At 43.4% G+C, this 26,262-nt stretch overlaps 1 protein-coding gene across 6 annotated transcripts in view; it reads right to left on the bottom strand.

Moving 5' to 3' along the window:
• The window catches only part of LOC119167205 (sodium/calcium exchanger 3), a 362,967-nt gene that overhangs the window by 10,254 nt on the left and 326,451 nt on the right, over positions 1-26,262 (bottom strand). For 4 of the 6 annotated variants that reach the window (XM_075866920.1, XM_075866923.1, XM_075866921.1 and 1 more), the window contains 4 exons: positions 24,500-24,591; positions 14,377-14,421; positions 9,378-9,517; positions 2,180-2,279 (listed from right to left, as the gene is read on the bottom strand). In XM_075866920.1, the coding sequence (XP_075723035.1) occupies positions 2,180-2,279; positions 9,378-9,517; positions 14,377-14,421; positions 24,500-24,591 (377 nt within the window). The remainder of the gene's footprint in view (positions 1-2,179; positions 2,280-9,377; positions 9,518-14,376; positions 14,422-24,499; positions 24,592-26,262) is intronic. The other 2 variants (XM_037418641.2, XM_037418642.2) reach the window with 1 other exon arrangement.

Genomic DNA, 26,262 nt, shown 5'->3' with positions numbered 1-26,262 from the left:
ATCGGGGAACCTTCTCGATGACGAGCTATCTAGCTTATTTTCGATCCGATCTTTTAGTGATTTTGCAGTTTGCTGTGCAGCTTGCGTATATACTGGATTGTAAGGAGACTACTATCGTAATGCGAAGGGTGACTTTTTGTTGCGTTAAGGAAAAAAAAAAATACAGTTAAGGTGTTATCTTGCGAAGCGAGGGTCAACTTTAGGCAGCAAAAAAAAAAAAAAAAACTGTAAATGAGCTTGCGTTACATTCGAGTAAATACCCCATATCTAATGGGTGATCGAATTCTACTTGTCGTTTGCGCAGAAGCGCACGCGCAGGCAGTTCCGACATCACGTCATTCGTGGCGAGAGTGAGCTATTGAGCACCGGTGAAGTAGCTGTTGAAATTCGATCTACGGTCGTGTGGCACCGATGCGACCACGTTTTAATGATTGCCGCCTTAATGATGCTTTCTATGAGTCACAGCCTGTACTCGCTAGGTGTGAACGGGCTACGGCTGATATAAAACCTAGCGCACTCAAAGCAACGGTAGTTTTTGTGCACGAAGCCAATTACTCTTCTGCACTATTTCAAAAGGGAATCGTTCTGAGCAGGTCATAGCCAATTAGAAAGTATATTCAGCATTACAGTGAATATACAGCACCCTATACCAATGTACTCAGTGGTGATTTCTGTGCACTCACAGCCTAATCTTTCCGTGCGTTAGCAGTTGATTGTTAAGAACAGAGTCAGAAAGTGTAGGTTCCAAATAAAACAACGCACTAATTCTGCTGTTTGATGTACTGCTATCCTGTAGGCGTTGGCGTAACCAGGGGTGGCACACCGGGCCTATGCACCCCCCCCCCTCATTTCTTAATGCGATAGCTTTAAAAAGCTCGTTTCGCAAAAATTCTGGCGTCGGCGTCGGCGTCGTTGGTTGTGAGCGAAAAATCATCTTATGCACGACCGAAAACTAGAGAACAATGCAAATAAAATAAATAAATGATAAAAATTCTGAGGCAGAGTGGGGACCGAACCAGGGCTGTTTGGGTCCAATTGGGGATCGAACCTGGGTCGTTTGCATGGCAAGCGGGTGTTCAAGCACACGACCACGCCTACGCTTGTGAAAACAGTAAAAAGAGAAGTTCCTCTGCTTGGAACTACAGTGAAAGCAGCTTTCATGCTTCACAAACACACGCCTTCTGTATACACGCTTCACAATGCAACATGAAACACTGCCGTAATAATGCGTGGTACAAGCGTTGGCGTCAGAATATGTGATTATCATAATGGCTCCGTTGTTGAAAGCCGGTACCCCGGTACAAAAGGCACACACGCTACGGCATCTATTACTTTAAGACCACGTACTGGGCGTATAGCGAATTCGAAAGGTTCTATGAACTAAGTGCTTGAAGGACGCACTAGCAACAGGATGTTGCTATCGCGTTTAAATCCTAAAGACAAAGCTTTTGGGTCCCCTAATTTCATCGCCGTGGCATACAGAGAAAAAAAATTCAATTTTAAAGAGACGACCCCACCCCCATACAGCGCGAAACATCTATGCGTACGCCTCTGCCTGTATGCAAAGTCTCCAGTAAGCTGGGCGAGCAAGAAATAGCTTGCTTATAGTAGATAACAGAGTACTTAAAGTACATTATAAGGTATTATAATAATAATAGGTCCTTTATTCTTTATCCAGTAATAACACCATATAAAAAGATAATGAAATGGCACAGAACAAACAAGTTCAAAGAGTTTCCAATAATTTAAAAGCGCTCTTTACCTTTTCTTATGTCCCGTTTCTTGCTCTTGTAGGCGCTGTTAATACTTTCTAATACACCCATAGCAACTTGCCCAAGCTTGAACTCTTTCAACGTAACCTAGTCGGCGACTTCTTTTCTTTAGAGACAAATGTTTTCGTCACCGACTTCAACATTCAAGCAGGCGACAAACCGATTTCGGGTGGACAGAGAACAGCAGCGCGGCTGCATGCATAGTGGGCGTTGAGTTAGTCGATGCATATAACGCACCAGGTGGGCGCACACGGAAAACGAAAGAATTTTGACGCATGCCTTGAAGCAACAGGCAAAGGACGGAGTTAACTCGCATAACTTCATTGCAACAATAAGGCGCGTTTACCACACTATATATAGAGATGCGAGGCAGGTTTTAAAGTGGCACAAGTGCGAAGGTTACGTACCCGCGACCACAGTGATGGCTTCGATGAACTGCTCTTTCCAAGAGGATGTTCCGATCATCAGCGAAACGTTGGCCTTCTGGAAGAGCTTGTCCACAGTGTTCTGCAAGGGCAGGAGCAAATAGACGTCAGCTTGTTGGCTGTGCTAAGCGGTAGGCGATGAAAGGTGATGCGTTTCACGAAGAGCAAACCATATACACAGCGATGCCGAGAGAAGTATAAAGGATGTTGTTAGAGGAAATTGCGATGTGCGCGTGAAGAAATAAAAGTGAACGCAAAGAGAACTTGCCTCCGGCAGGATCCGAACGGGCGACTTTCGAAGGTCGCAGGTTCGGACCCTGTCGGTAACGAGTCATCTTTTCACCTTTATTTATGTCTTCCTATTTGAAATGGAATCAGTTCTAATAACATTCGCTACATTTTTCTTGGCATCATTGTCTGTCAGTTTTCAATAATATTTTGTCTAACAAAGAGAATCTGGCCCTTAAGTTAACTTCTTTCCTTCAAAACATACGGAATACCCAAGAAACAAAGCAATATACCAATTTTAAGATAACATGCTAAACATCAGATTAATAGAACACAGATGCTCGAATGACACTTTAAAGTCTCTGGGGGTTAAGTGCTCGAGCTGGCGTTTTGAAAAGGTGACTTGTTTTATTCATAAATAGAACTGATTTGCTTGTTTTCTTAGAACCGATTCCTTTCCCAGAAATGGTTTACCACAGCACCTCACTTTGCGCATTTTTTGATCGCAAGCTTCCAACTTCCTTTTCCAGCAGGTTTTTTGTAGTCTCAAGGGCATCTAGGGGCGCACTATGGCAATAACAAGGCTTTCCATCGCTTTGTGTAAAAAAGAAGCTATAGAAATCATGAAGGCTTACTTCATGCTTAAATACGATCCGTCGAGCCACGCGAGCTTTTAATCTGCATAGAGTTTCCTACTATTACCCAGAGCTAGCTCAGGTGCCTGCGACCATTCAAACAGCATGGCAATGGCGTGCGCGAATTCGCTATAACTTCGTGCTTGTGGCTTCGAACAAATGCATCTCGGAGGCCATATTCAACCTTTTTGCCGATAGCCACACGGTGGCGCTTCAAACAATTGCGCTCACTGTAAAATTTCTTCAGTTTCTGAAAATCTTATAGTAGCGTAAATAGAGACACAACGGGCGCGCAGAACCACACACCACAAATGCCCTTTTTGTTTTTGCGCTACATCACAATTTTCAGCAAGCAACAACTAGCCGAAGGACAAGTGTTCCTGGAGAACACTTTTTTTTATTTCTCTTCGCGTTTCACGTTAGGTATTCGAGCAATACGTAACAAATAAAGCTAGTCTTATTACACACAGGATAACTAATACATCTGTAACAAGTAACCATGAAAATAAAAACTGGCCATATACAACTTAGGTTTGAGACCGGGACTATTGAGTGAAAAGCGGGCATTCTATCTCTCCACTTCGTTGGAGCTGCGCGCCACTCTTCAGCGGCGACACACTGTGGTTTTAAAATCCCAGTGCCAAAAGCGGCTGGCCCTGTTTGGGCTTCAGTTTTCTAAGCTTCTTCCAAAGCCTTTCCTGCACTCTAGTCCTGATGTTGATGTATATAGCAGAAAAAATGACGAAAATATGCAGAGCAGGATGAAAAGTTGAGGTCCACACGAGTGATGCAAAAAATCATAGTTATGCGTGTGAGTCACATATCGCATCTCATATCTTCAGAAGCTAAGGACTTGCCATGTGATTTAAGTTTATGTTCAACTTGGGCAATGAGGGAAAATGCATCGTGCCTTGAAATTGAACCAACAACACATTATTTATAATTTTCTCGATAAGTAGCTTTGGATCCTAGAGCGCCTCTTCATTTTTGTATTGTGTCCTCCGCAGTCAGTTCCGGTAGCGCGCAGCCGGAGCTAATCGTGGTGGCCACGTTTCAAGCTGAGAAATTCAATTGATCGATATTTTGGGTTTAACGTCCCAAAACCACCATATGAGCTGAGAAATTTAAGTGCGAGACGCACCGACTTACACATTTTGCTGACCAAACTTCCTGCATAGCGTCTACAGCGTTGCATCTGATGTGTGAACCGTACGGAGGAAGGAATGAGAGAAGAGGGCATGGCAAGCCGGCGCGCTACGTGAAAAGTGCCGAGGAAATGACGCCATGGCGGCCATATTCACTGGCCGCAATGACGGCTTTGTTACAGTTACGTGTTGTGCAGCGCAGCTGCTCTAGCAGTGAGCGGCGGCGGCTGGCGGTGGCATGTGCGCCTCCGTAGGTCTCGAACTGAGCCGCAGTGGACAATATCTGTGCTCTGTGCCGCGTTGTTAGTTAGGCAGTGTTCTCCCAGCAGTTATTGCGCACCTATCAACGTTTATTATTGTTAGTTATTGTGCACCTAAAACCTTTTGTTAGCCACGGGGTCTCAAGAGTGCGTAGAACTAGCGATTATCCATGTTCCGTGCGGCGGATGAGGTGGACGAAGTATTTGAAGTGTTCCGCGAAACTTCATTTGGGCATTATGACAAAACAGAACCGCGACGAACGCCTTGCAGGTCAGTGACGGTTGCGCAGTTTTCGTGCTTGCGACACCCGATGAAACTTTTGGCCAGTAAGATTCAATGAGGACTATATGAGCACATACGAGCACATATATGTGTACAGTAACAACTTTAATGCGTCTATTAAAACACCTTCTCTGTTTCACTTGCTACATTCGCCCCTCAGCGTTGTTCTCGCAGCGTTAGAGCAACCGCGTTCAAGTGTCCCGCCGTGCTCTACGTCACCGCGGTTGCACAATGCTGACACCGGTGAGTTTTACGTGGAACAACACAGACACGGTGACCAGGCAACGCGTTGGCCGCGTCAGAGACAGAATGCAACCGTACAAGACGGGGCACGGTCTTATAGTGCGTGAATTAATGACGTGAGAACACTGACACCACACTCGCCATTGTCAGTGCATCTAGTGCGCGTTCTCTTGTGCTTGCTTCGTTGTCGCTGTTAAGATCGTCGGGCCTCTCTTTGCTGCGGGGCGCTGGAGCCGAAGAAAGCAGGCAGCCCCCGTGCACTTTGCAGCAAGAAGAAAAAGCTCGAGGGCGAGCTCTGCAGTTTTGCGCGAAGGGTACAACACGGCTCAGAAGCACCCCATTGTCACTGGTGCGGAAAATGCGACTCTTCGAGCCTCCGTGCCCCAATCACGGCCACGACGCCGAGCGCTCAAATACGTGGAAGTAAGGAGTCGGACTGCGGCTATGTGTCACCGGCTGACAGGATGCCTGCACAGGGATCCGCGCCAGCTGCCCAGACCTATGCTCTGGGGCGAGGGGCAAACTGGGCCTGCGGCCCCAAGTCGACACCACGAACAGTCATCGAGCTGTTAGAAGACCCACTCGTCACATCCAGCATGCTGGAGGCATGTTTCCGCGAAGAGAGGATTTCGCAAGAATATTACAAGTGCGTGTATTACAAGTGTGTGTGTGTGCGTGTGTGTGTGTGTGTGTGTGTGTGCGTGTGCGTGTGGTGTGTGTGCGTGTGTGTGTGTGTGTGTGTGTGTTGGGGGAGGGGCGAACAGAGGGACAGATGGGACCCATCAGCTGATTGGAAGAAGTCGTCCCCAGTTTCCCTAGACCTTGACTCTACGGACTTTGAGGGGTTAAAACGCAAGCAGGTGCCCGAGAGAGGAGATCTGAAGCAAACTTTCAAACTGTACAAATGTAATTAAATCTCTTGTATTCCTCTTCAGAAATCGAGTCTGGTTTTTTCCAACAGCAGCTCTGCTGAAAAACGAGGTCTTCGACCAGCTGCTTGGATGCGAGAAAACCTGGGCAGTCGGCGGAGCCTCTAAACTTCAACATCGCTGTGCCGTTACTCGCCTATAATACTCGGACGAAATGATTTCGCCAACGGTGTGGCACAGGCCCAGCATGTTGAGCCCCGTTTCCATGGTTGCGGTTAGCCACGACGCGCGTGCTGTGCAATGCACGTGGTTTTCGCGCCGGAGAGAGAGAACCGCGCCTACTGCTTCGCATTCGGGTGTAAACAAGCGAGGAGAATATGCCCAGTCAGTACGGCCAACTTCCGGCTTCATCACGGCTTCACAGCGAGGGACGTCAAGGCCTCTTCTCACTTGTTTCCTTCCTCTATGGTAAAAGCTATCTTCTTGTCCATGAAGTGACTGCTTTACGTCTTTGCTGCCGCTAGTTAAAGGGCCAGTTAACAGGCTCCGAAACGCGCAGGATAAGCTCGCACATTTTGCCAGCACGTGACCAACTTGCTTCAACGCGCAGTGACATCAACTCGGTGATCGGCGACGTGACGTAGCACGCAGCTCGTCGATTGGGCTGAACCAGGTATCAATAAAGAGTAACTTAGTCAACGTCGCCAATCGCCGAGTTGACGTCACTACGCGTGGAAAAAGGTTGGTCAGGCGTACGAAAGATGCGCGAGCTTTTCCATCGCGTTCCCGAGCTCGTTCACTGGCCCTTTAAGTGAGTGGCTTGTAATTAAAAACGACTATAATTTGGCTTATGCCTTCCTTATAGATGCTCTCATGGAGGAGTTCAGGTAAAGCACAAGAGCCCAGTCTAAAATATTTCTCCTATAATTTCATTTTTGCGTAGTCACAACAATTTACCCCATCATTCTGGAGAAATGTAGTGCTTTACTGCGGGGCACCCTTGAAGATTTTGGCAAATGATAAATGGCTGGCGTAATTGTTCCTGTGGAAACGCTGCACGCAACTGTTCTTGACCTGCTCGTTCTGTTTAGCTTACAGGCCTCATCGTGTATGAGACCCATGGGACGGCTTTATGCTCTCCCGTAGTAGAGTACCTCGTACTCCAAATCGTTACCAACTTTCAGGGGGAAGCTCCTTATAGCGGCACCCGTTCGTCCCTCGTAGTCGTAGTAGTAGTCGTAGTGTGTAACCAGTCTTACATTTTGACCTCCAAGGTGGTGGTGGTGGGAGATTTCTTCTGTGCGTTGTTGAACAATAAAACATTCGCAGCATGCGCGTTCACTAAGAGCCGAATTTACCTGTCTCTCATTCCCCCTTAGCAGCCATTGGCATGTACATTGAGCACTATCTGACAAGAAAGGTTTGCTACGTTACACTCGCTGGACGTAACCTCCTAGGTTTTAGAAAGGTTTAGCGAGTGTTGGGTCGCAGTGCCATGAATACAGCGAACTAGTATATACCATGAACTCGAGGTGGTTAAAGGTGGGAAGTAGACACGAAGCAAAAGCCGTAAGAAAGTGTGCGTGTTCCTCCTCTCGTTGCGTCCTTGGAATGTCCACTGGATGACGGTGCTTCTATATGAGGAATATATGATGAAAAGATGCGAAATGGTAGTGCTTGGAGTGTTGGATAGGTGGACGAACGGACACACAGACAGATGCATGGACGGACGCACGGATGGCTGCACGGACGGATGGACGCATGGACGGACGCAGGAGAAGATGCATGGACGAACGCAGGGACGGACGCACAGATGGGCGTGCGGACGCACGAACAGACGCACGCACGGACGGGTGGATGGACGCACGGGCGGCCACACAGACGCACGCACGGACGGACGGAAGCAAGAAGAAATGGATGGACGGATGCTTCCCCCCACTCTCCATCATTCACTCCGTGGATATGCTGCCATTTTTTTCCAAACACATATAGGGTAAAACTGGTTTTTGACCGACGTGCTGCTAAGCAGCGCCCGTTGAGTAGTTATTCATGATTTCATTTGCAACCAATTGTTCCATTGTCTATTGCATCGTTATACCCTTGTATCATGATGTCGCATTCAGTTTTTGTGTACATGTATGCCAACAGTGTCATGCATATTATAGCACTGATGTCTTCATTGCAACGCGGTTTGTCGTGGCACATAGATGTCGTGTTTGTCGTGGCACATAGATGTGCCGAAGTGTATGGGCACTATTACTGGAACGTTATAATATCTTTGTTTTTTGTACATAGTGTAAATAAATTTTTTTAAACAGGTAATTGTTATTGTATTTCTAAGAAGAAAATGTTCTGTTGAAATGTTTCTGACGTCTGTCAGAATAATTTTTTTTAAACAAGTCAGAGCTGCATGCGAATTTGTATGTAGTGGGACGGCTTTCTGCTCTCTTATAGTAGAGTACGAAGTACTCTAAGTCATTAAACACTTTTTTTAAACACAGTAGAGTACTAAGTGCTCTAAATCGTTGACAACGTTTTCTAAACACACAGTTGCGGAATTTTATGTGGAACAGCTGCGTTATTTTCGAGCTACCACCCGCTTTCTCGGCCCACTCAATAGATCTCTTTTACAATTGCTAACAATACAATGCGATTAAAGAGGTCATTATCACGTAATGACCACCAAACAGGCCCGTAAACAGGGTGGTCCCCCCCCCCCCTTGCATCTCTGATGTTTGTATACCATTGAAGGTACTTTAGCGAAAATGAAGAAGAGAAAATGATTTTTTTTTCCTGATATAGTTACGGCTTCAGCTAGTGAGTACCATGTAAAAAAAACAAAGAAAATTATGGATACGGACCTGCTACCACATGACATCGTTAAGATGTCTGACATCAACGAGATTTGTGACATGATCTTGACGTCATCACAAGGCATCGCTTGGTCGATCACGCAGCCCATTCAAAACCAAGAGAGATGCAGAAAGCAAGAACTGCCTCTGATCCCGGTGGCAGTGCTAATTCCTGTTAGGCACGGAAATATTTCGAATGGGTCACGAGGATAGTTCAAAGTGGATATCACTACATCACTTCAGACGCAACGGAGCAATTGGATGGTTTTTGCCTTCAACTCACGTCAGGCGAATGCTTAACAAACCCTCGAGTGTTTTACGAAAGTATAGTGTAAATGTTCGAGGTTCTCGCTTCCTCTACTACACCAAACTAATGAAACCAACAGACAGTTAAGCAAGAGAAAGCGTAGAGGACATTATTTGTAGTTTATTAAGTTTATTCTAATGGTTGTCAATTAAATAAAAAATCATTAAAGTGCACAAAAAATCACACTTTACGTCGGTGGGATCCGAAACGACGACCTTCGTATTAAGCATTTCGAATGAGAGTAGCTTCGTTACATATACTTCACACAGTAACGCAGATGAAGGAGTCAAGTGTAATAGCCCAATATGGCGACAGCTAAACAAAGTATCCGCAAAGTAGCCGAAGAAGGCGTACCGACCTTGAACTCTTTGCTCTCCTTGATGCGGACGGTGCAGCGGCACTGGTCGCCAAGTCGCGGTCGACCCATGAGCGCAATCTTCTGCGCCTCGGTGAGCTCGACCTCGGGAACTTCTTCCACGGCGTGCTCGCGAAGGAGATCTGCGGGTAGGGCCACGCAAGCGGTGCGGTAAGTGTCACTACGGCGACGCTTGAGTGAAGATGAGTTAGCGAGGACGCGCCAGAGTAGTACACTCAAGTGAGGAGCTTCGTCGTGGGCCGAGGCAGAGTTATGAGAGGATAGACGTTAAGAAAGTGCAATATTGTTTTGTAGTCCGCGCGCCTCCAATATTAATGATGCACAGCGGCTCAGAAAAAAAATGATGGTGAGGAACGATGGGTTAGGACGCGTGAATGAATCTGGGAAAAAACGCGACTAATTAGTTTTCTCCCTCATTTATGTTGAATATTACACGACCGTTTTGTTATTATTATTTTTTTTTAATTTTTCGTAAAGCGCCTTCCAAGTTAGGATGCGCGATGGCTTCGACCTTGCTTTAGGCGACAGGTGTAGAAGGTTACAAAAAAAAATTGAAGAAAATTTAGCTTTGCTTTCGGTTTCGCTACAAGGATCAGCGCCAAGTTAATGCGACCACGTTTCGTGGGTCGGTATATTTCTTACGTTTTAGCAACGGCCACAAAAGCTGCTGTTTATAATGCGGATGTTTGAACTTTTCAGAATATGAGAAATGTGAACTAGCACACGAATAATTTATTACGATTTCTTCAAAAGCAGAAAGCGCGTATACAGATTTTATTTGTGCACTTGACATGTAGCTAATTCGTTTACTATATTTAACCTATGTATCTTTAGTAGATAACATTTAGGCAAATAAACATACCAATTTCAAGAAAAGACGTCTCGCTTGATTAGGTGGCTTTCGCAGTCGCTTCTAAAAAATGCATTCCTTAACGCTCAACAGACTGTCTAGGCGTGAGCATAAGCGTGCATTAAGCGTAAATTTTATAACTCCATGACTTCATAACTCGAGCGGTCTGATGAGATCAAGCAGTGTAGTTTAGTCTAAATCTTAAGATACGAGCCTTATATGAAACATTAAAAACATTTAAGCCTTTCATAACGGACTTGCAGGGGTCACCTGGTGCCTTGAATCGCTACTTATTTCTAAAGATATGCTCAAGTAACAGTGTAATATGACATTCAATGCTGTTAGTAATATCAAAGTGAATTACAGCTCGAAATTCTCCCCACAGCGGGGACATCGCTTATTTTTGCCTGTGGTTTGCGAAGCAAATGACAGCGTAAGACGAGTGCCATTGTCCATATCTAACCTAACGACACGTACTTCAAATGATATTAGGACGCGATAATGCTGGTTTCAATACACAAACTTGCTTTATTTTGTTTACGCGATGCCTGCTGCAAAAACGCAAATTTGTAGTATAAAATATGTGCATCGACATTTCTGAACATTGCACCACATGGAATACCTACTTTTACAAAGGTATTTGAGAAAACTTTTATTAGAACTTTGCTTTTTTGCACGTTTAGTTTAATTATAGTAGGGATAGAGTAATATTTGCCTTCTGGGAAACTGGTGATTTCTGCCACAAGAAAACAACCAATATACGTAAAAATACACAAAACACTTCTCTTTGTTACTTTGTTTTTTTTTCTGCATGAAGTTTCTTCGAAGACACAATACACTCGTGTAAAGTTAAAGCGTTCAAAAATGGGACGTTCTTAAAGATGACAACGTGTGAAATTCATGGTTCGGAATGTAGCTGATAATGACAACGTGTTTGTTAATGTGGCGTAATGTGAGTTGAAAGAGTCCAAGTAATGCGTTGGAGCAACAGAGGTTCTACACAAAAGCAGCTGTGACCCCAGGCTTGGCGGAGTAACTATAAAGTAACGGTGACTTCGTCACGTGATAAATACGCACAAAAATTCATTTTTTTATGTTTACCTTTCAAACCGAACAAAGCAACGAAAAACTACATGTCAAGTCGACACATACTCATGAGGGAACTGATATCCGAGTTCCTCTGAATTTTTAGTTCTGTTCAGTGAATGTGAATAGCGATTCGAACTATTCAGCCCTGCAAGCAGCTTTAAAACATGCTGTACGTAACTGTCACTTTACAAGTAAACAGCAAAGCGTGTATGCCACGCCATTTGGAGACCCAATTTACAGCACAGTAAAGCATTTAGCTTGCGAAAAAATGACGTGCAGTAATATTCACTGCCTGATATACTGAAGGAGTACATCTGCTTCAGGTAGACTCTGTCGCCCCACGTGAAAGTATGAGCACGGTGTGGTCGGTGCGGGCAGAACATGCACGATGTACGAACACAGACGGACATGCATCATGCCAGTTAGCACATGCCAAAAACAGCAACATCATGCCTTGTGCCTCGAGATTACGATCATTCAAGTGGGACCTGAACCAGTCACCAGAAAACTTTCAGAGCGCGTTCAGGCCACCCTGTTTGCTCAACGCTGCTATACGGTTTGCATCTGCAGTGACTCCAGAGTTGGAGTGTTGTGTAGGATTACGGTGAAGGAGTCCAAAAGAAGCAGATATTTAATTAGGGATATTTTGATAAGAGACTCCTAAGGATGTTCAGTCTGTGCGAATCACTACAACTCTCTTACTGAACATCAGGCAATGGACCCGTAAGGTTCAGACCAACGCCACTGCATTGGTTGTATGCAGGGTTCATATATAGTGCAAAACGATTTGCACAATTGAGAGCAGCGTTACAAAGCAAAAAGAAATGGGAACCCCGGGTCTCTTGAAAGTTTCGGGTGAAGGTATCAGTTTTTGTCATGCCAACAGGTATGTTGAATTATGAGATAAATTCAGGGTTTATTCTTGAAGACCATATGCATGTATCAGGGTTGATATAATTGGATGGGAAGAGTAGAATAATTAATCTTTGCGAAGTCTAAACTTGGCGTGAAAAAACAATAAAACATATGCATGGTCGTAGACACCACTGTTTGACTTTGTGTGCATGTTTCATTCACTTTAGCAGTTTTTGCGCCACAGTTCTGACCTCGCAACGACATAGCGTGAAATATTCGTATAATATCTGTTTGAAGAGCAGGCCAAAAGGACGAGTTCTAGGAACTATAGAGACGGTACAAATTAAGGATTATGGCAAGCAGGTACTTGAGCTTTTATTAGCTTTGAGAAGATAAAACCACATGACGTTTTAGGGTGTTTTTGGGATGGGCACTTGGGTAAAAATAATTGAGCGTTTATATTCGGGGAGGTTAGTTTGTGTGATTGCTTCTAAGCATGAGAATTGCCTCATTATATATGTACAGTAAAAATTTACTTCTGACAGGCATTTGCACTATTCCATGGTGAACTTTAAGTGATTGTGCAATGTCGTGAATGAATAAGCTTGCGTAAACTCAGCAGTTATTCTTTTTTATTCTTAAACTTAGAACATATACTAGAAACTTCCAAAAGTTCGAATTATTGACTATTTTGTTGCGTGAAAGAAAGGACAAGATTGCTACCAGTTGTGGTATATTCCTATTTAAAGAGAACGTTTAATGTGCTTTTTTGCGTAGGCTATTGCTCGATTCTGCCTGAAAACAGATAATTTGAAGTTTTTATATAGCTAGATGCATGCTATTGATATACTGGCAATGAATACTTCATCATAAAATATTGCCCCTAAGCATTAACTTGTCAGTATGCTTTCATAAATTCGATATACATGTTTGCTTTTCGTGAAGGCAAGATTTTAATCAAATTCAGAAAAATTTGCGGTGAACGTTTGGGAAATATTCGTTTAGTCGGTACAGCTTGAACGGCTGAGATAAATTTGAGCTCATTTATCTGAGTCCGTGACGAATCGTTGACATGACAATCTTGAATGTCGAATCCTGCGTGATGCAATATTACTTGCCCCATGAGCAAGTAAGAAAGAACGGTGCACCAAAAAGTGAAAAAGGCGATCAGACTAGAAGTGCAGCTTACGTCATGGACCAATGCAAAAAAAAAAAAACACATCAAAATGATGTCCATGAACGTAGCAAGAACAAGCAAAAAAGAAACGGTTCTAAACAAGACATTCCCCCGTTGTTCCTGCAGATGCCTGGCGACATTCTTTTCGAGCTGCTTGGTGACTTTCAACGGACGCTGTTTCAATGGGACATCAATTTTCCTATAATGCATTTAGCTTCGTTTCTCGTTCTGTACAACTGCACTCTAAAAAAAGAAAATTAAGAATGCATGACTTCCTTAGGGGAGTACTGACTCTATTTAAAGAGTTCGAAAAATGTGTACACTGGGGTGACTGAGCCGACATGCCGTCGAGTGGATTTGTCTTTTTAGAGGCTGTAACTGAACCAGTTCACAAAAAACATTGATCTACGTTGCTTGATGTCGCCAAAAACAGTGGTTTTGCTTCTTGAAAGCACATCGCCAGTAAGGTGACAGACTACCAAACTGTCGACGACGAAAGTACGTTTTGTGGCATTTGTGAAGCATTTATGAAGATAGAAAAAAAAAAGAACGTGGTATCTGTGGGACAGCGGAGGTATGTGTTGTTTAAAACCATCCAAACAGAAAATTCATACCAATGCAGGCGTGTCATTCACGTACAACAAAAATTTAGCAAGGCATCATGACGAAACAATACGCTGTTCATACTAGTTACAAAAAAACTGGCTCAAAAGCGAGCGTTCATTCCTGATTTCGTTCGATGCGAGCAGCACGTGGTCTACAAGCGCAAGACAGCGCTATCATCCAAAGAATGAAGCAGCGTATAAGACGGGGAAATAATTGCGTGAAAATATAGCCAATGCGATGCAAGAGATGAGAAAAAGGAGTAAGAATGATGTATAGCTGGCAGGCGAATAACTAGGTTGACGTAATCGCGAATGTATTTTGCAAGCGAATATAGGGAGCGGCGAGCAGTGCTGATCGCATAAGGAGTTGGGGGTGTACAGAAAAGCCTGTGCGATTACCCCTACCTGATTTCTCATAGGCCAGCTTTTCTTGGATGTAGTAAGGGTCGTCTAGGAACAGGAGGTGACACAGGACGACGGGTTCAGGTTTTGGGAACACGGGAACAGGAGCGAGGGGGATGCACATTTTGAACAAGTTGGGAACAGATGATCCCCCGTGTCGAGGAATGAGAGAAGAGAAGCACAGAACAGAAATGAAGAGACAGAAATAAAAGAAGGAGAAACAGAAGAAAAAAAAAGCACAACTTTCAAGACAAGCGCAAAACAATTAGAACTGAAGAGAAACACAAAAATAAATCAGCAAGAAGGCGAGATAGAAGTATAGTTTGTCGAGAAAACGTGAAGGGTTTCCAGTAACATTTCAGAGCTCGTTTAGAATTGTTAACTTCTTCGATAATAGAGAAAAACAGCTGAATATGCAAAATATTTTGACAAGCAAAGTATGCTCTTCTCACTTAATGGAAATTTTGGATTGTCGCAATACTTACGTATTCGTAACACCTTCGCCGCTGTGTTTTCTTTTTCACAAAAACGTGGTTATGTACTACGTGTCGATATTCGAATCGATTTTGGTCACCGAATATTCCGTTTTCGGGAACCAAATATATGCGGCATATCATCGGTATTGCGATCTGTTTTCAAGCAGAGTTTGGTGGACGAGACTTTGATCAAACCTCGAACCTTGGGCTAACCAAACAAAAATATAGTTACCTTTATGTGGTTTTCATATAAATTTACAATGACAGCATCGCCAATTGCGCATGAATGGTGCCTCCACGTATGTTCAGGCCCAAGCAGGAGGGAAGCATGTGTTTATGAAATAACAAAGGTGTCACTACAAGTGCATGCATCAATACCCTTCAGAAGCGGTTTCAAATCAATGCACACATTGAAACCGATGTTAAGACTCAAGTTTAGAGATTTTTTTTAAATATTTCAGTGGCTATATATGTAGTCCTCAATGACAAAAAGCCTTGCCCCTCGAGATATGAGTGCCTATGTATATACGCGGTACCATCTCTACTTAGGGGCAACGTTAAAAAGACATGTAATAGGCGAGAAAATCATATCAGACGAAACAAAATAAGAAATTAAATATACTTCAAGTTCTTTAGAGTCTTTTGACTCAAAGCATTAGGATAAAATTGTATTATTACACTAGAAAGCACAAGACCTTCTAAAATATTTAACACCTCTTCTAAGAGCCATATCATCTGCTTCACGAAACAGGAAATATTATGAAAAGCTACGCAGTCTTCGCTAAACAAATTGAATCTCACCAGAATTTTTTGGCAGCTTTTCCTCGTGTAAAGCCGGGGCTGTAATCCAACGCCTGGTTTTTGTTTATTCACATATATATATATATTTTCCTCTTTCCCTTCCAGTTACGACAAAGTGTCGCTGACGTCATCAATAGATGGCGCCATGGGTACGTGCCCATTCCCCCCCCCCCCCCCCAAATATTGGTGACATAACGCTTTCAGGTCGTTGTCTTCAGTTCAGACCCTCATTCTGAAAGTGGTGCTCAATGTTTTTTTCTGGAAACCCTTCACTTGGCACATTTCTTACACAAAGAACACTGCGACAAAACAAAAAAAAAAAGGTCAGGCACAAAAAAAATAATAAAATGATGCAAGAAAATCATAAGAATGCGAAAGAGTAGATACAGAAAAATAGGCATAAGAAAGGATAACAGAGCACCTCGAGATTATCACGCAGCACCAGAAGAGCAAGATAACGTTGCAAAACAAGAAATGTGCTCGAAAAGAGAAAGCGAGAGAGAAGACAGAGCATGGCATTGCGAGACTACAAAGCGGCACAGGTATCGCTCCTACTCACTACGTAAGCGCCAGTATAGACAGAGACAACGCCACTGTATGACGGCCACTGCTACGAACAAATAGCAATTAAAGCCAGTGCAGCCCAACAACAGCTCTCTACTCACTACAAAAGCTGTACGTCATGTTGTAGTAGCTGTATGACTATTTTGTGGTTCCTATGTATCAATAACGCAGCTAGCGCCAAGGACACGGCCACAAAATAGCACAAACAAGAAATGAGCCATCACTTTGAACAGCTTCTTTCTTTAAAATAGGCTTTTCAATAGTCCCCTTAAATGGAAGTTGTCTGCAAGGACTAGAGCTGACGAAGATGAGCAGCCAGTCTGGCGATGTGCTCTTTACGTGCTCGTGTATCTGATCATGCCGGTACAAAAGCTACACGTCATGGCAGACTTTAAAAAAAAAAATGCCACACATTCCCATAAAGTGCCAACCACTGGCACGCGTATGCTCGCGCCTACGCGTCAGTAGCGCCAAATGCGCCCCTCGGCGTCGACGTCGGAGCGGCACACGCAACGAGGCGCGAGGGATCAAGCGAGGCTTTAAATTTTCGCCTACGTCACCACTCATACGGTGGCGCCAACCAACCGGAGGGCTCACTTGAAATGTCAAGCCTCACTTGATCCCTCGCGCCTCATCGCGTGTGCCCCTCCGACGACGACGTCGAGGGGCGCATTTGGCGCTACTGGCGCGTAGGCGCGAGCATACGCGTGCCAGTGGTTGGCACTAATGGTTGGTGATAAGTTAAGAACACGTTCGTGCAAAATGTCACACATATTGCTTGTTATTTTTAAATTTCCACGAGCCACGCTATCTCGAAATCGGTCTTAGTCTTTCGGTATAACTCAAGCTCAGCGCGAATATGAAAACATCGTTTTCGTTTAGGTTAACTACCCTTTATCGTGAAAAATAGTGATGTGCGCGCTTGACTGCTTAAATTACGCTGAAGTAGCTATGTTAGCTCATAGTCCTTAGGTATTTAGATTGCAAAAAAGAAATAGAGATTCTGTGAAGTCCACCAAAAATTTAAAATGTTGGCACGAGACGCGCGTCTGAGAGTTTCTGTACCTAGGTGAACTTAGTGAGGGAGAGTAAACGTGGCTCACGAATTTTGATTTCGATCCTAAGTTTGTTCACTCTGACGAAATCAAAAGCTACCCGCAATCGTTTTGCTAAGACGGGTATTTCTTAACCTGCCTTTTGCGGTCGGATTCCGCGTCAAAGTGCTGACGAAAAAGATAAAACTTTATGCTCCCACTCCTTACAACAACATGAGCAACTTTCTGTATAACATTTTTTTAAGAGAGTTACTTCTACCGTGGCGGTCACTGTAGAGTTCATCCCAGAACCTTAACCGACCTGAAATACCTGAGCCTGATCCAACACTGTATTGTTGAAACATCACTGAAGTGGTGCCTCATAGTTTTGTTTTGCTGTCTTGCACGATGTAGCAGTTTGGAGTAGTTCGATCAAATTGAAGTAACTTAACTGCTTCAGTAGAACCTTTGGATGATTTGTACAATGAATGGACGCTAAAAAGTAAATATAAAGAAACTTTATATCTCACCATAACTGTAGCCGCATGTAGTACAGTTCGTGTGTGGGTTCCTAAGCGATACGCAAACTCACTTGATGTGAGTGAGACTTCGTTGTGGTCAACACGAATGAGTAGCTTTCGAAAGTTAGTCACGTAATACATTATACTCTAAAGCACCCTAGGATTTTATGTGGAATACAGTTTGTAGCTTTTTGTGTGTGAAATTTAAAGTACTATTAACCAGGGCCTATTAGTATAACCCGTTACCCCACTTCCTGCAATCACGAATAGCCAAGCACGTGAATAGGCTTGAATGAAAGAAAAAAATACAGTGTTTTGCACTATTATTATTGCTGATCATTCTTGGCCGGTCGTTCATAATTGTAACCGCACCTCAAGGGCAATTATTTATCTGAAATTTTTCTTACAACCATAACACTGCCATTTTACATGGTTTATTACCTCTAATTTTATAATCATGCAGAATTTTGCGTTGTATACACTGTTAATATTAGTTAGAAACATGCAGATACATTTTTTGGCGAGCACATTCGTTTGTTTTTTTAAGTCTGAAGTACGCAGCACAAATACAATAACGAGTATGCATTCACGCATGAGGTTTTTTTTTTTGTAACGACAACACGACACGTCACAACTACTTCATAACGCCACGTCACGTGATAACGACACGTCACAAACGACAATCATAAAAAAGGCCCATTAGCGCCAACAAGGCACGCCGCTTTCGTCTCTCCTAACTAGAATGTGATGAATGAGACGGCTTAACAATACAATTCGCCGGTAACTACTTTTATACCATATTTCCATAGCTCAGTACGAAATAGTACTGACTTTGTAATGTCGACTAGTCTCGTACTGAGAATTATTACGCTAATTTTTCGTGAACTGACTTAAGGTATTCGGCGGGTAGCCGGTAAAGGGAAGTCTTTTTGAAATACAGTGCTTCTATGCAATGACCTGCTAACTAACACTGCCATTACAGAATGTTTCGCAACGTATATAATTGCTCCCGTATGCTTCAAAGTCATGGTATGAGCTAAATCCAGTTGCAGAGACAACCAGCAACGCACACAGACAAGCTTACAACTGGCATCTACTTCATCTTTTTCAAGAGATTAAGTCACATTGTTTCAGGATGTCATTCTTAAATTGTGATAACTATTTTGTTTGGTAAATGTAGACTAGTGCAATAAATGACAAAGAAAAATTTTAACATCCCCGTATGTGGTAATGGCTGCATGACAGTCAGATAATAAGAATAGCCGAGTTTTCAACCTTGTCGCACGCCTATTTTTTGCATACTTCTTGTTCTAATGATGTATCTACTCTGCTTTTATTGTTCTGTAATTATTAAAAATTACTAGTACTCCAATATAAAGCTCACTCACTAGCAGTCACTCACTAGTAGAAAGCAAGACTATACCACTTGAACGCAATAGGAGAGTTTCAAACAAAACTTGTCAGCTGTTCCGTTCTCCTAGTTTGTGTCCAGAGTTCTGCAATGAATCTGGTTATATCCGATCAGAGCCTAAGATCAAACGTAAGCGCTGTCCACCGCCGTCACTGTCCTACCCAGAAAATATTATCTCAGACTACGCATTCAATTGCACTTGCTCATTTTCATGACGCCAAGTGCTTTTCGCGTGTTTTAGGTAGGTTATTTCGCACATACAAACACATTTAAGTGTCACTGGTTCCGACCTAAAAACTTGAGCTTCCAGCCAGATTTCATCAATGATACCGACGACACTGCTCAACCAAGCGTAATCTCGTAGGCGTAAGTCGGCCAAAAAAAAAAAAAAGAAATGAAACTCACTCAAATTTCCCTAACAATTATATCCGTATGTGCAGCGGTCTCAACTCACTCAGACTCAGAGTCAATAGAATTTTCCTGAGCCGACCTCACTCGGACTCACACTTACCCATGTATTACTCACTGGACTCACTTCAAACTGAAACTCACCGAGGTATTACTCACCGGACTCACTTCAGACTGAAACTCACCGAGGCATTACTCACCCAGACTCCCTTCAGACTTAAACTCACCGAAGTATTCCTCACCGAACTCACTTCTGACTCAAACTCACCGAAGTATTCCTCACCGGACTCACTTTAGACTCAAACTCACCAAAGTCTTACTCACCCGGAATCACTTCAGACTCAAACTAACCGAAGTATTCCGCACCGACCTCACTTCAGACTCAAACTCACCGAAGTATTACTCACCGGACTCACTTCAGACTCAAACTAACCGAAGTACTCCGCACCGACCTCACTTCAGACTCAAACTCACCGAAGTATTACTCACCGGACTCACTTCAGACTCAAACTCACCGAAGTCTTACTTACCTGGACTCACCAAGACTCAGACTCACGGCTTGATCTGAGCCTGAGTGAGTTCGAGCGAGTAGACTCATGAATGAGCATGAATGAGTTCACCGACCTACGCTCTTGGGTAAGGACGCTAAACATTTAACTTTCGTGCGCACCGAATTGATGTTAGCAGCCAAATAGTACTTATGGTGCAAAGAGTGGGAAAGTATACCACTACCGTCTTGTACAGATGAATGTCAGGCATGTCGTAGATCTGGAGAACGAAGCGCGCACTTATCCTTAGGTTGTAACCGATGCTGCCGTTCTAAGCGGCTATTTGGGTCTCGGCGCTTTCTCTACTTTCTCCATATGCGTTCACGGAAGCGGTTCTTTAATTTGTTTGTTCATAAATTCATCATAGGTTTCAAAGCGTTTCCTAGCTGTACAACAAAAAAAAAAAAGAGAGAGAGAAGTAAGGTTTTTCGTAATCAAATGTCCGCACTTCACGTTTGAGCTAGTCACGTCAACCCTTTACATTTCCTCTCCGTATTTTGCAAATGAGTAACGACCCAATACCTACCCACCCCCTTTTTTTCTTTTCTTTCGTGTGTCCATTATACATAATTGGGTACTGGGCAAACAAAACCTCATTTGCAGACTCCGTCGTACCTTCGAACGTAATTAGGGTTCCGAGTTTCGCGCTCAACTAGAATCACAGAAAATGACACGCCCTTTTTATGTACACGTACTCACGCAAAAGAACAGCTGCGCACAGACGTAATCCAATCTGTCGAAACGAAATCCCGCGTTGTCGAGCAGAGTGTTCAAAGAGCATATTGCGTGAGTGGTTCTATGCACTCCCAAACGCCCAGTGTCCTTTTTAAGGCTCAATATCGCTAAGTGCTGAGGGTGGAGCAAAAAAAAAAATTAATCAGGCAAGAAACTTACTGCAACGATGCCATTAGTATCTGTACCAATATGCTTGCGATTTCGTCTACGTCGTTTAGTCACTAAAATAAGACATATCACGCTGACACTGTTTGCAATGTACACGACGATAGAATACCCCAGTTAAATCTCAGGTCTCGAGCATTCATTCACGAAGAAAAGTTGTATTCAAGGATTCATTTTCCGGCATTTTTATGTCTTAGTAAGTTGGAGACATCCTTCGTGAGATAAGTCATTGCTACTGGTGCTTTTGTTTATTTCGCAGCGTCTAAAGCGCGAACATGCAGGCTCATTTCCTGTAGGATCGTTTATTTAGAAAATTGTTCTTGTTCGCAGCTAAATGAGCTAAGGGGTACAGTACGTAAAGGTCGACCAACTCACTCAGTTATCGACAGATACATGGCTCGACCCGGACGACAACTCAGACACCCTTGAGTAGAATTCCTCACGAGTCGACACACTCAAGACAGTCTGACGTTAGAAGGCTGGCCTGAGGGTTGCTCAGGAACACTTTGATTAGTATGTGGCTGATAATAATTTGGACGTCTAAGCCTAATAACCCTGCGTGGAGTGAATCAAACTAAGCTAACGTAGACACTGCGAGCAATCCTTAGCCAGTTGCAATTATTCTGTCTAGCTTAGGGTACCTCAGTCACATTTAGTCAATGTATTAGCTTTCTTATTTTTTATTTAGCCGATCGATAATAAATCAGGATAGTATTGTTGAATAAAGCGTGCAGGTGCCAAAACAGTGCGCGAGGTTTAATAATCGCGCTTCACACAAATTTGTAACGTGACTAGAGTTTCTCGGTTAGGGTGACAAAACTCTGTGCTCGGCTTGCGTCCGCATAAGCCATGTCCGGAAAACACGTGATATCTACAACCGGAACTGACGCAGGCGTACAACATGCCGCGGGGTAGGAGGAGGTAAGTTCAGCGGCATACATGATAGTCATCGCAGCATCTCTCCGCACCAATATTCTAGCCAAAAGAAGTGCTTTCGTGTTCTTGTTTTATAAGGACACGCTGATCAATCTCCCGTAATATTTTTTTACTTGTCTTTTCTTCAAACTTGGCTATCTAGGAAACCTTGTATATAAACGCTAGACTGACTGTTGGCGTGCTTATAATATACCCAAAAGCTACGCTGTTAAATTTTTTGGCAAGGCTCATCTCTTCGTAACTAGGGGAATAGGCAGTGTAGTTCTATTGCCTTCATTTGGGTGCCAATAATGACCTTCGAATAACGGTACAGCCAAAATAAGTGACGTACGTTTCCCGGAGTGAGCCACAATCACACCTTCCAACATTTACTGCTAGCAGAGCTTTGGTGTCGGGGAGCTAGTTCGGGGTAAAACTACAGTCCGTCTCTTTCTGAGCGCTGCACCGCCAAAAAACGTTTGATCGACTCCCAATCGTATTGACAAGATTTCAGTTAATAGAAACAATCAAACCTAGTCATATTCAAGTATTCTAACTTCTTTCGGCCCCCACACTCCCTCCTTGCGGATTCTTAATCAGCGAAACAAGATTATACAACGTTTTGAGTTTGATATCAACCGTTATTCAGAGCTTTCGGTAGGGGCTCGTTTGGTCAAGGGTTATAAAGCCCAACACCGGCGCACCATCGCAGGGCGGGTAGCTCTCTATACGCTTTGAGCGAAGACTCGAAAGCGCTATGAGTGATGACGCCATCTCGAAGTGCGAACGTGCCTTGTTGGAGCATCGCTGATGGGCGTTGCCACACGGCCCCTACACGAGAGGCGCGGCCACCAAATCATCGCACGAAAATCTGGGACACCACGCCTCATTAAGGGAAGAGAGATACACAGGTCAGCCACGTGACGACAAAAAGTTGCTCATGCTTCCAGCGCCACCCACACGTGTCATGACAACGACAACAGAGAGAAAGATAGAAACAGGGAAGTAGTAAAAGAGGTCGGTTACGATTTCGGTTCACTTTCGATTCGAATCGAAACGAGCCGAAAGTGAGGGGAACCTACGCTCGCTTAGCATTAATTTGTTGCTCCTGGGCTAGCTTATATGGCGACAACCAGTCACCACTGAAGAAGGGTTTAAGTGCGACCCGAAACAACAATTTTCTTTGTAATACAAGAAACGTTTCTGCGCGTTCTCATTACCCGGAGTTTTGTCAGTGTATACTTCAACATTCGCGCTAACTTTTCAGAATGCGGCCTATTTGAACGACTGTTGGTCAATCACGACTTGTTTCATGAAAAAATAAAAAAGGAATACTTGAAATAGAGCATGCGCCTAAGATGACCTAGTACCAAAAACGATCGTTTATAATATCCACACAACTGTGGCTCTTATGCGCATTTGAACGCTATTCTTTTAATTTGTTTTCGCGTATCTAGACCTTCTTATCTAGTCTATATGGTTTTATTTTGGTGCGCTTATACTGTAGTGAGGTGACGCTATGTTCGTTAAGAAGAAGTGAATCAGTTCCCTCTTCTTCACTGGTCTGCACAAATAGTTTACCTTCTTTTACTATAACTATTTCAACAATGCCCTCTTTTTTAGCTTAGAGATGGATTATAACCTTAAATATTCTTAGGAATAACATCGCAGCATTTATCATGCAATATTTTCAGCAATCTCAAACGTTCCACTCATTGTCTATAAAACAGAAAAGATACTCATAGTTTTAATCCTTTAACTGTTTTAAAGGTAAGTACCCTTGGCGAACTCCAAAAAATACAATTTTCGAACATCATCAACAGCGCATGTGGTTCGTGCTCAGAATGTGGCTAAAAACGTTGTCTAAGTATATCCTTGTACTGACACCGCGCTTTAATTGGGGCCGTCTTTATCATACGACGAAATTTCTCGATCGCGTTGAAAAGAATTATTAACCTCGTAACGCCCAAACACGCACCCTCTCAGACCCAACGTTCTTTTTTCTCTTGGAAAATGACGCTAAGTATTGTTCAAGTTACGTTACTTATTGAGTACATCAGGTTTATTATTTTCAGTTAAACGTGCGGCCTACGTTAGCCTGTACATTCAATTCACTCGTCATAGTGATTCAAAAAAATCGTACTGCTAAGCAAGGATAGCCTCCCGCAATAGTAAACGCAGAAAGTAACTATCGCGAAGACTTTCAGCTAACCTTTATTTTTTTCATCACAGCATGGTTATATCTGTGTGGACCGCAACGCATTCGCGCTATAAAGCTTAGCAGCAAACTGGCGTTTCAGTCGCCATTCTGAGCAGCCGTAAGGCTGAAAAGCCACAGCGATCACAAACCCACGCTGCGCTGAATTTCCTTTCTCTATTCTACAGTGGCCGCTTTTGTACGGGCTGACAACAACTATGCGGCTGACAACTGCAGTGACTAGGTGCACCACTGCAAGGGCGCAACAAGCTACAAAGCGTAGTGAAGACAAACACAGATACAGAGGGAGGAAAAATAACACGACAGTACGGTGAGGACACCGAACATTACCTTCCTCCAGTTTAGGCTCTCCGAGTTCGATGTACAGGACGGCGTCCTTCTCGTATGATTCGTTGTCGATCACAAACAGTGAGAATTCTTTGCTGCAAGTAGAAGAACGGGAAGGGAGCGAAAAGAAGTCAGACGGGCAAACGGTTGGCCTAATACTGACATCACTCTGATTGCGTATTCAATGTCAGACATTAGATAGGGTAGGCCTGCGTATCCAGTGCAGTGCGAGTGGATGCTAAGCATTGTTCGATAATATCACCATTATAGGTAGGAGAAAGGAGATGACTGAGTAAGACATACTAGAAGAATACCTAATCAGGGAGAAAAAAAAGCTATCTGTATTATCGATACCGCCGTGGTGCTACGTTCAGCTGAATTTTATTTTTTCGACACGTTTCTGAACTAACAAGTGCATTGCGAGTGTCCGATTGTGGAATGTAGCATACGGTGTGGCTTTGCGCATCTGCGGCATGGTGGACATTGCGGTGGCAAGAATAAAGCTAGTTGCGAGTTGACGCTCTTTCCTTTCGCCCATTCTTCCAAGTGGTTCGCGTCGTTATAATTTTCTCGCAACATGCAATAACTAGGCAAACAAGCTTTACTAAAATAATATTTAAATTTTACAAGCAGGTTTATTAATTCATTCTTGCTCTCTTACAAATTTATAAAATGTCTTACGAGAACGAAAAATGCCGTGACATGCCCGACGCTTACAGCAACCGCACCACTGCGATCTATTTATTATGATCATCAGTACAACATGATGCAAGGAACAATTCAGAAGGGCATATGAAAAAAATACACAAGAAAACACTGTTCATTAGTTTTCAGAAAAAAAAAGCAGCACACAGTATAATGCACATGTGTTATTTTTATTTTAGACACAAATTTACAGCAAAGCCATGATTAAAAAAAAAAACTAGAGCCCTAAAACATACAAAACACTGACAAGTTGCTATTTATATTATTTTGAAAGTTCTGTTGCAGGGACTTTATTTTGCAATAGGTTTATGCACGGGAGTGTAACGTATCGCGGTCTCGGGGTCATACATTCCTGCATTAAAGGTGTCAGCTTTTGCAGACCCTAGTTTGTACAGCCGTCAGCGTGAACCTTTAACGCGAACACTTCAATGCATGGCCAGGGCTAGTTTGATCGATGCCAGCCACGAAGTGCTAAGTGCTTTTGCCGAGATAATACCTTGGTAGGCTTGGATAGTATACATCGGCGTGTAAGGTTAGCATCTTGACAACAGAACCCAAACGTACGTGGTGTTAGCATCAATCAAACTGATGCAGGACACGGGCCGGAGGGTTCGTGTTAAACGTGCTGACGGCTGTACGTAATGTGGATTCAATCACTAATTTTTTACGCTGTTCACACTGTGTGCAATTCATCTGACATTTTTCTCGACATCGCGCTTCGCTACTGGCGCAATGGCGCATCGATTCGCATAATAAAATATAGACAGATTACGATATATAGGCAGTTTCCTAGAGAGATGTGCAAGATTTCAATATTGTGCGTCGTACTGAAGTAAGATACCAAGATGGGGCCGATTGTAAATTTTTGAAGATGACTTCATTCCAGAGCAGACGTTACACAGACTGGCCTTGATGATGACATTGATGATGATGATGATGATGTTGTTGTTGTTGTTGTTGTTGATGATGATGATGATGATGATGATGATGAGAAGGAGGATGGACATACTTCGACACGGGATGACACGTGAGCACGCTCAGAGCAGTTTTGCTTACCCATA

Source organism: Rhipicephalus microplus, chromosome 6, assembly GCF_043290135.1.
Source record: "Rhipicephalus microplus isolate Deutch F79 chromosome 6, USDA_Rmic, whole genome shotgun sequence".
NCBI lineage: Eukaryota > Metazoa > Arthropoda > Arachnida > Ixodida > Ixodidae > Rhipicephalus > Rhipicephalus microplus.
The sequence above is the reverse complement of the archived record's forward strand: the minus strand, read 5'-3'. Positions and strand labels throughout refer to the sequence as shown.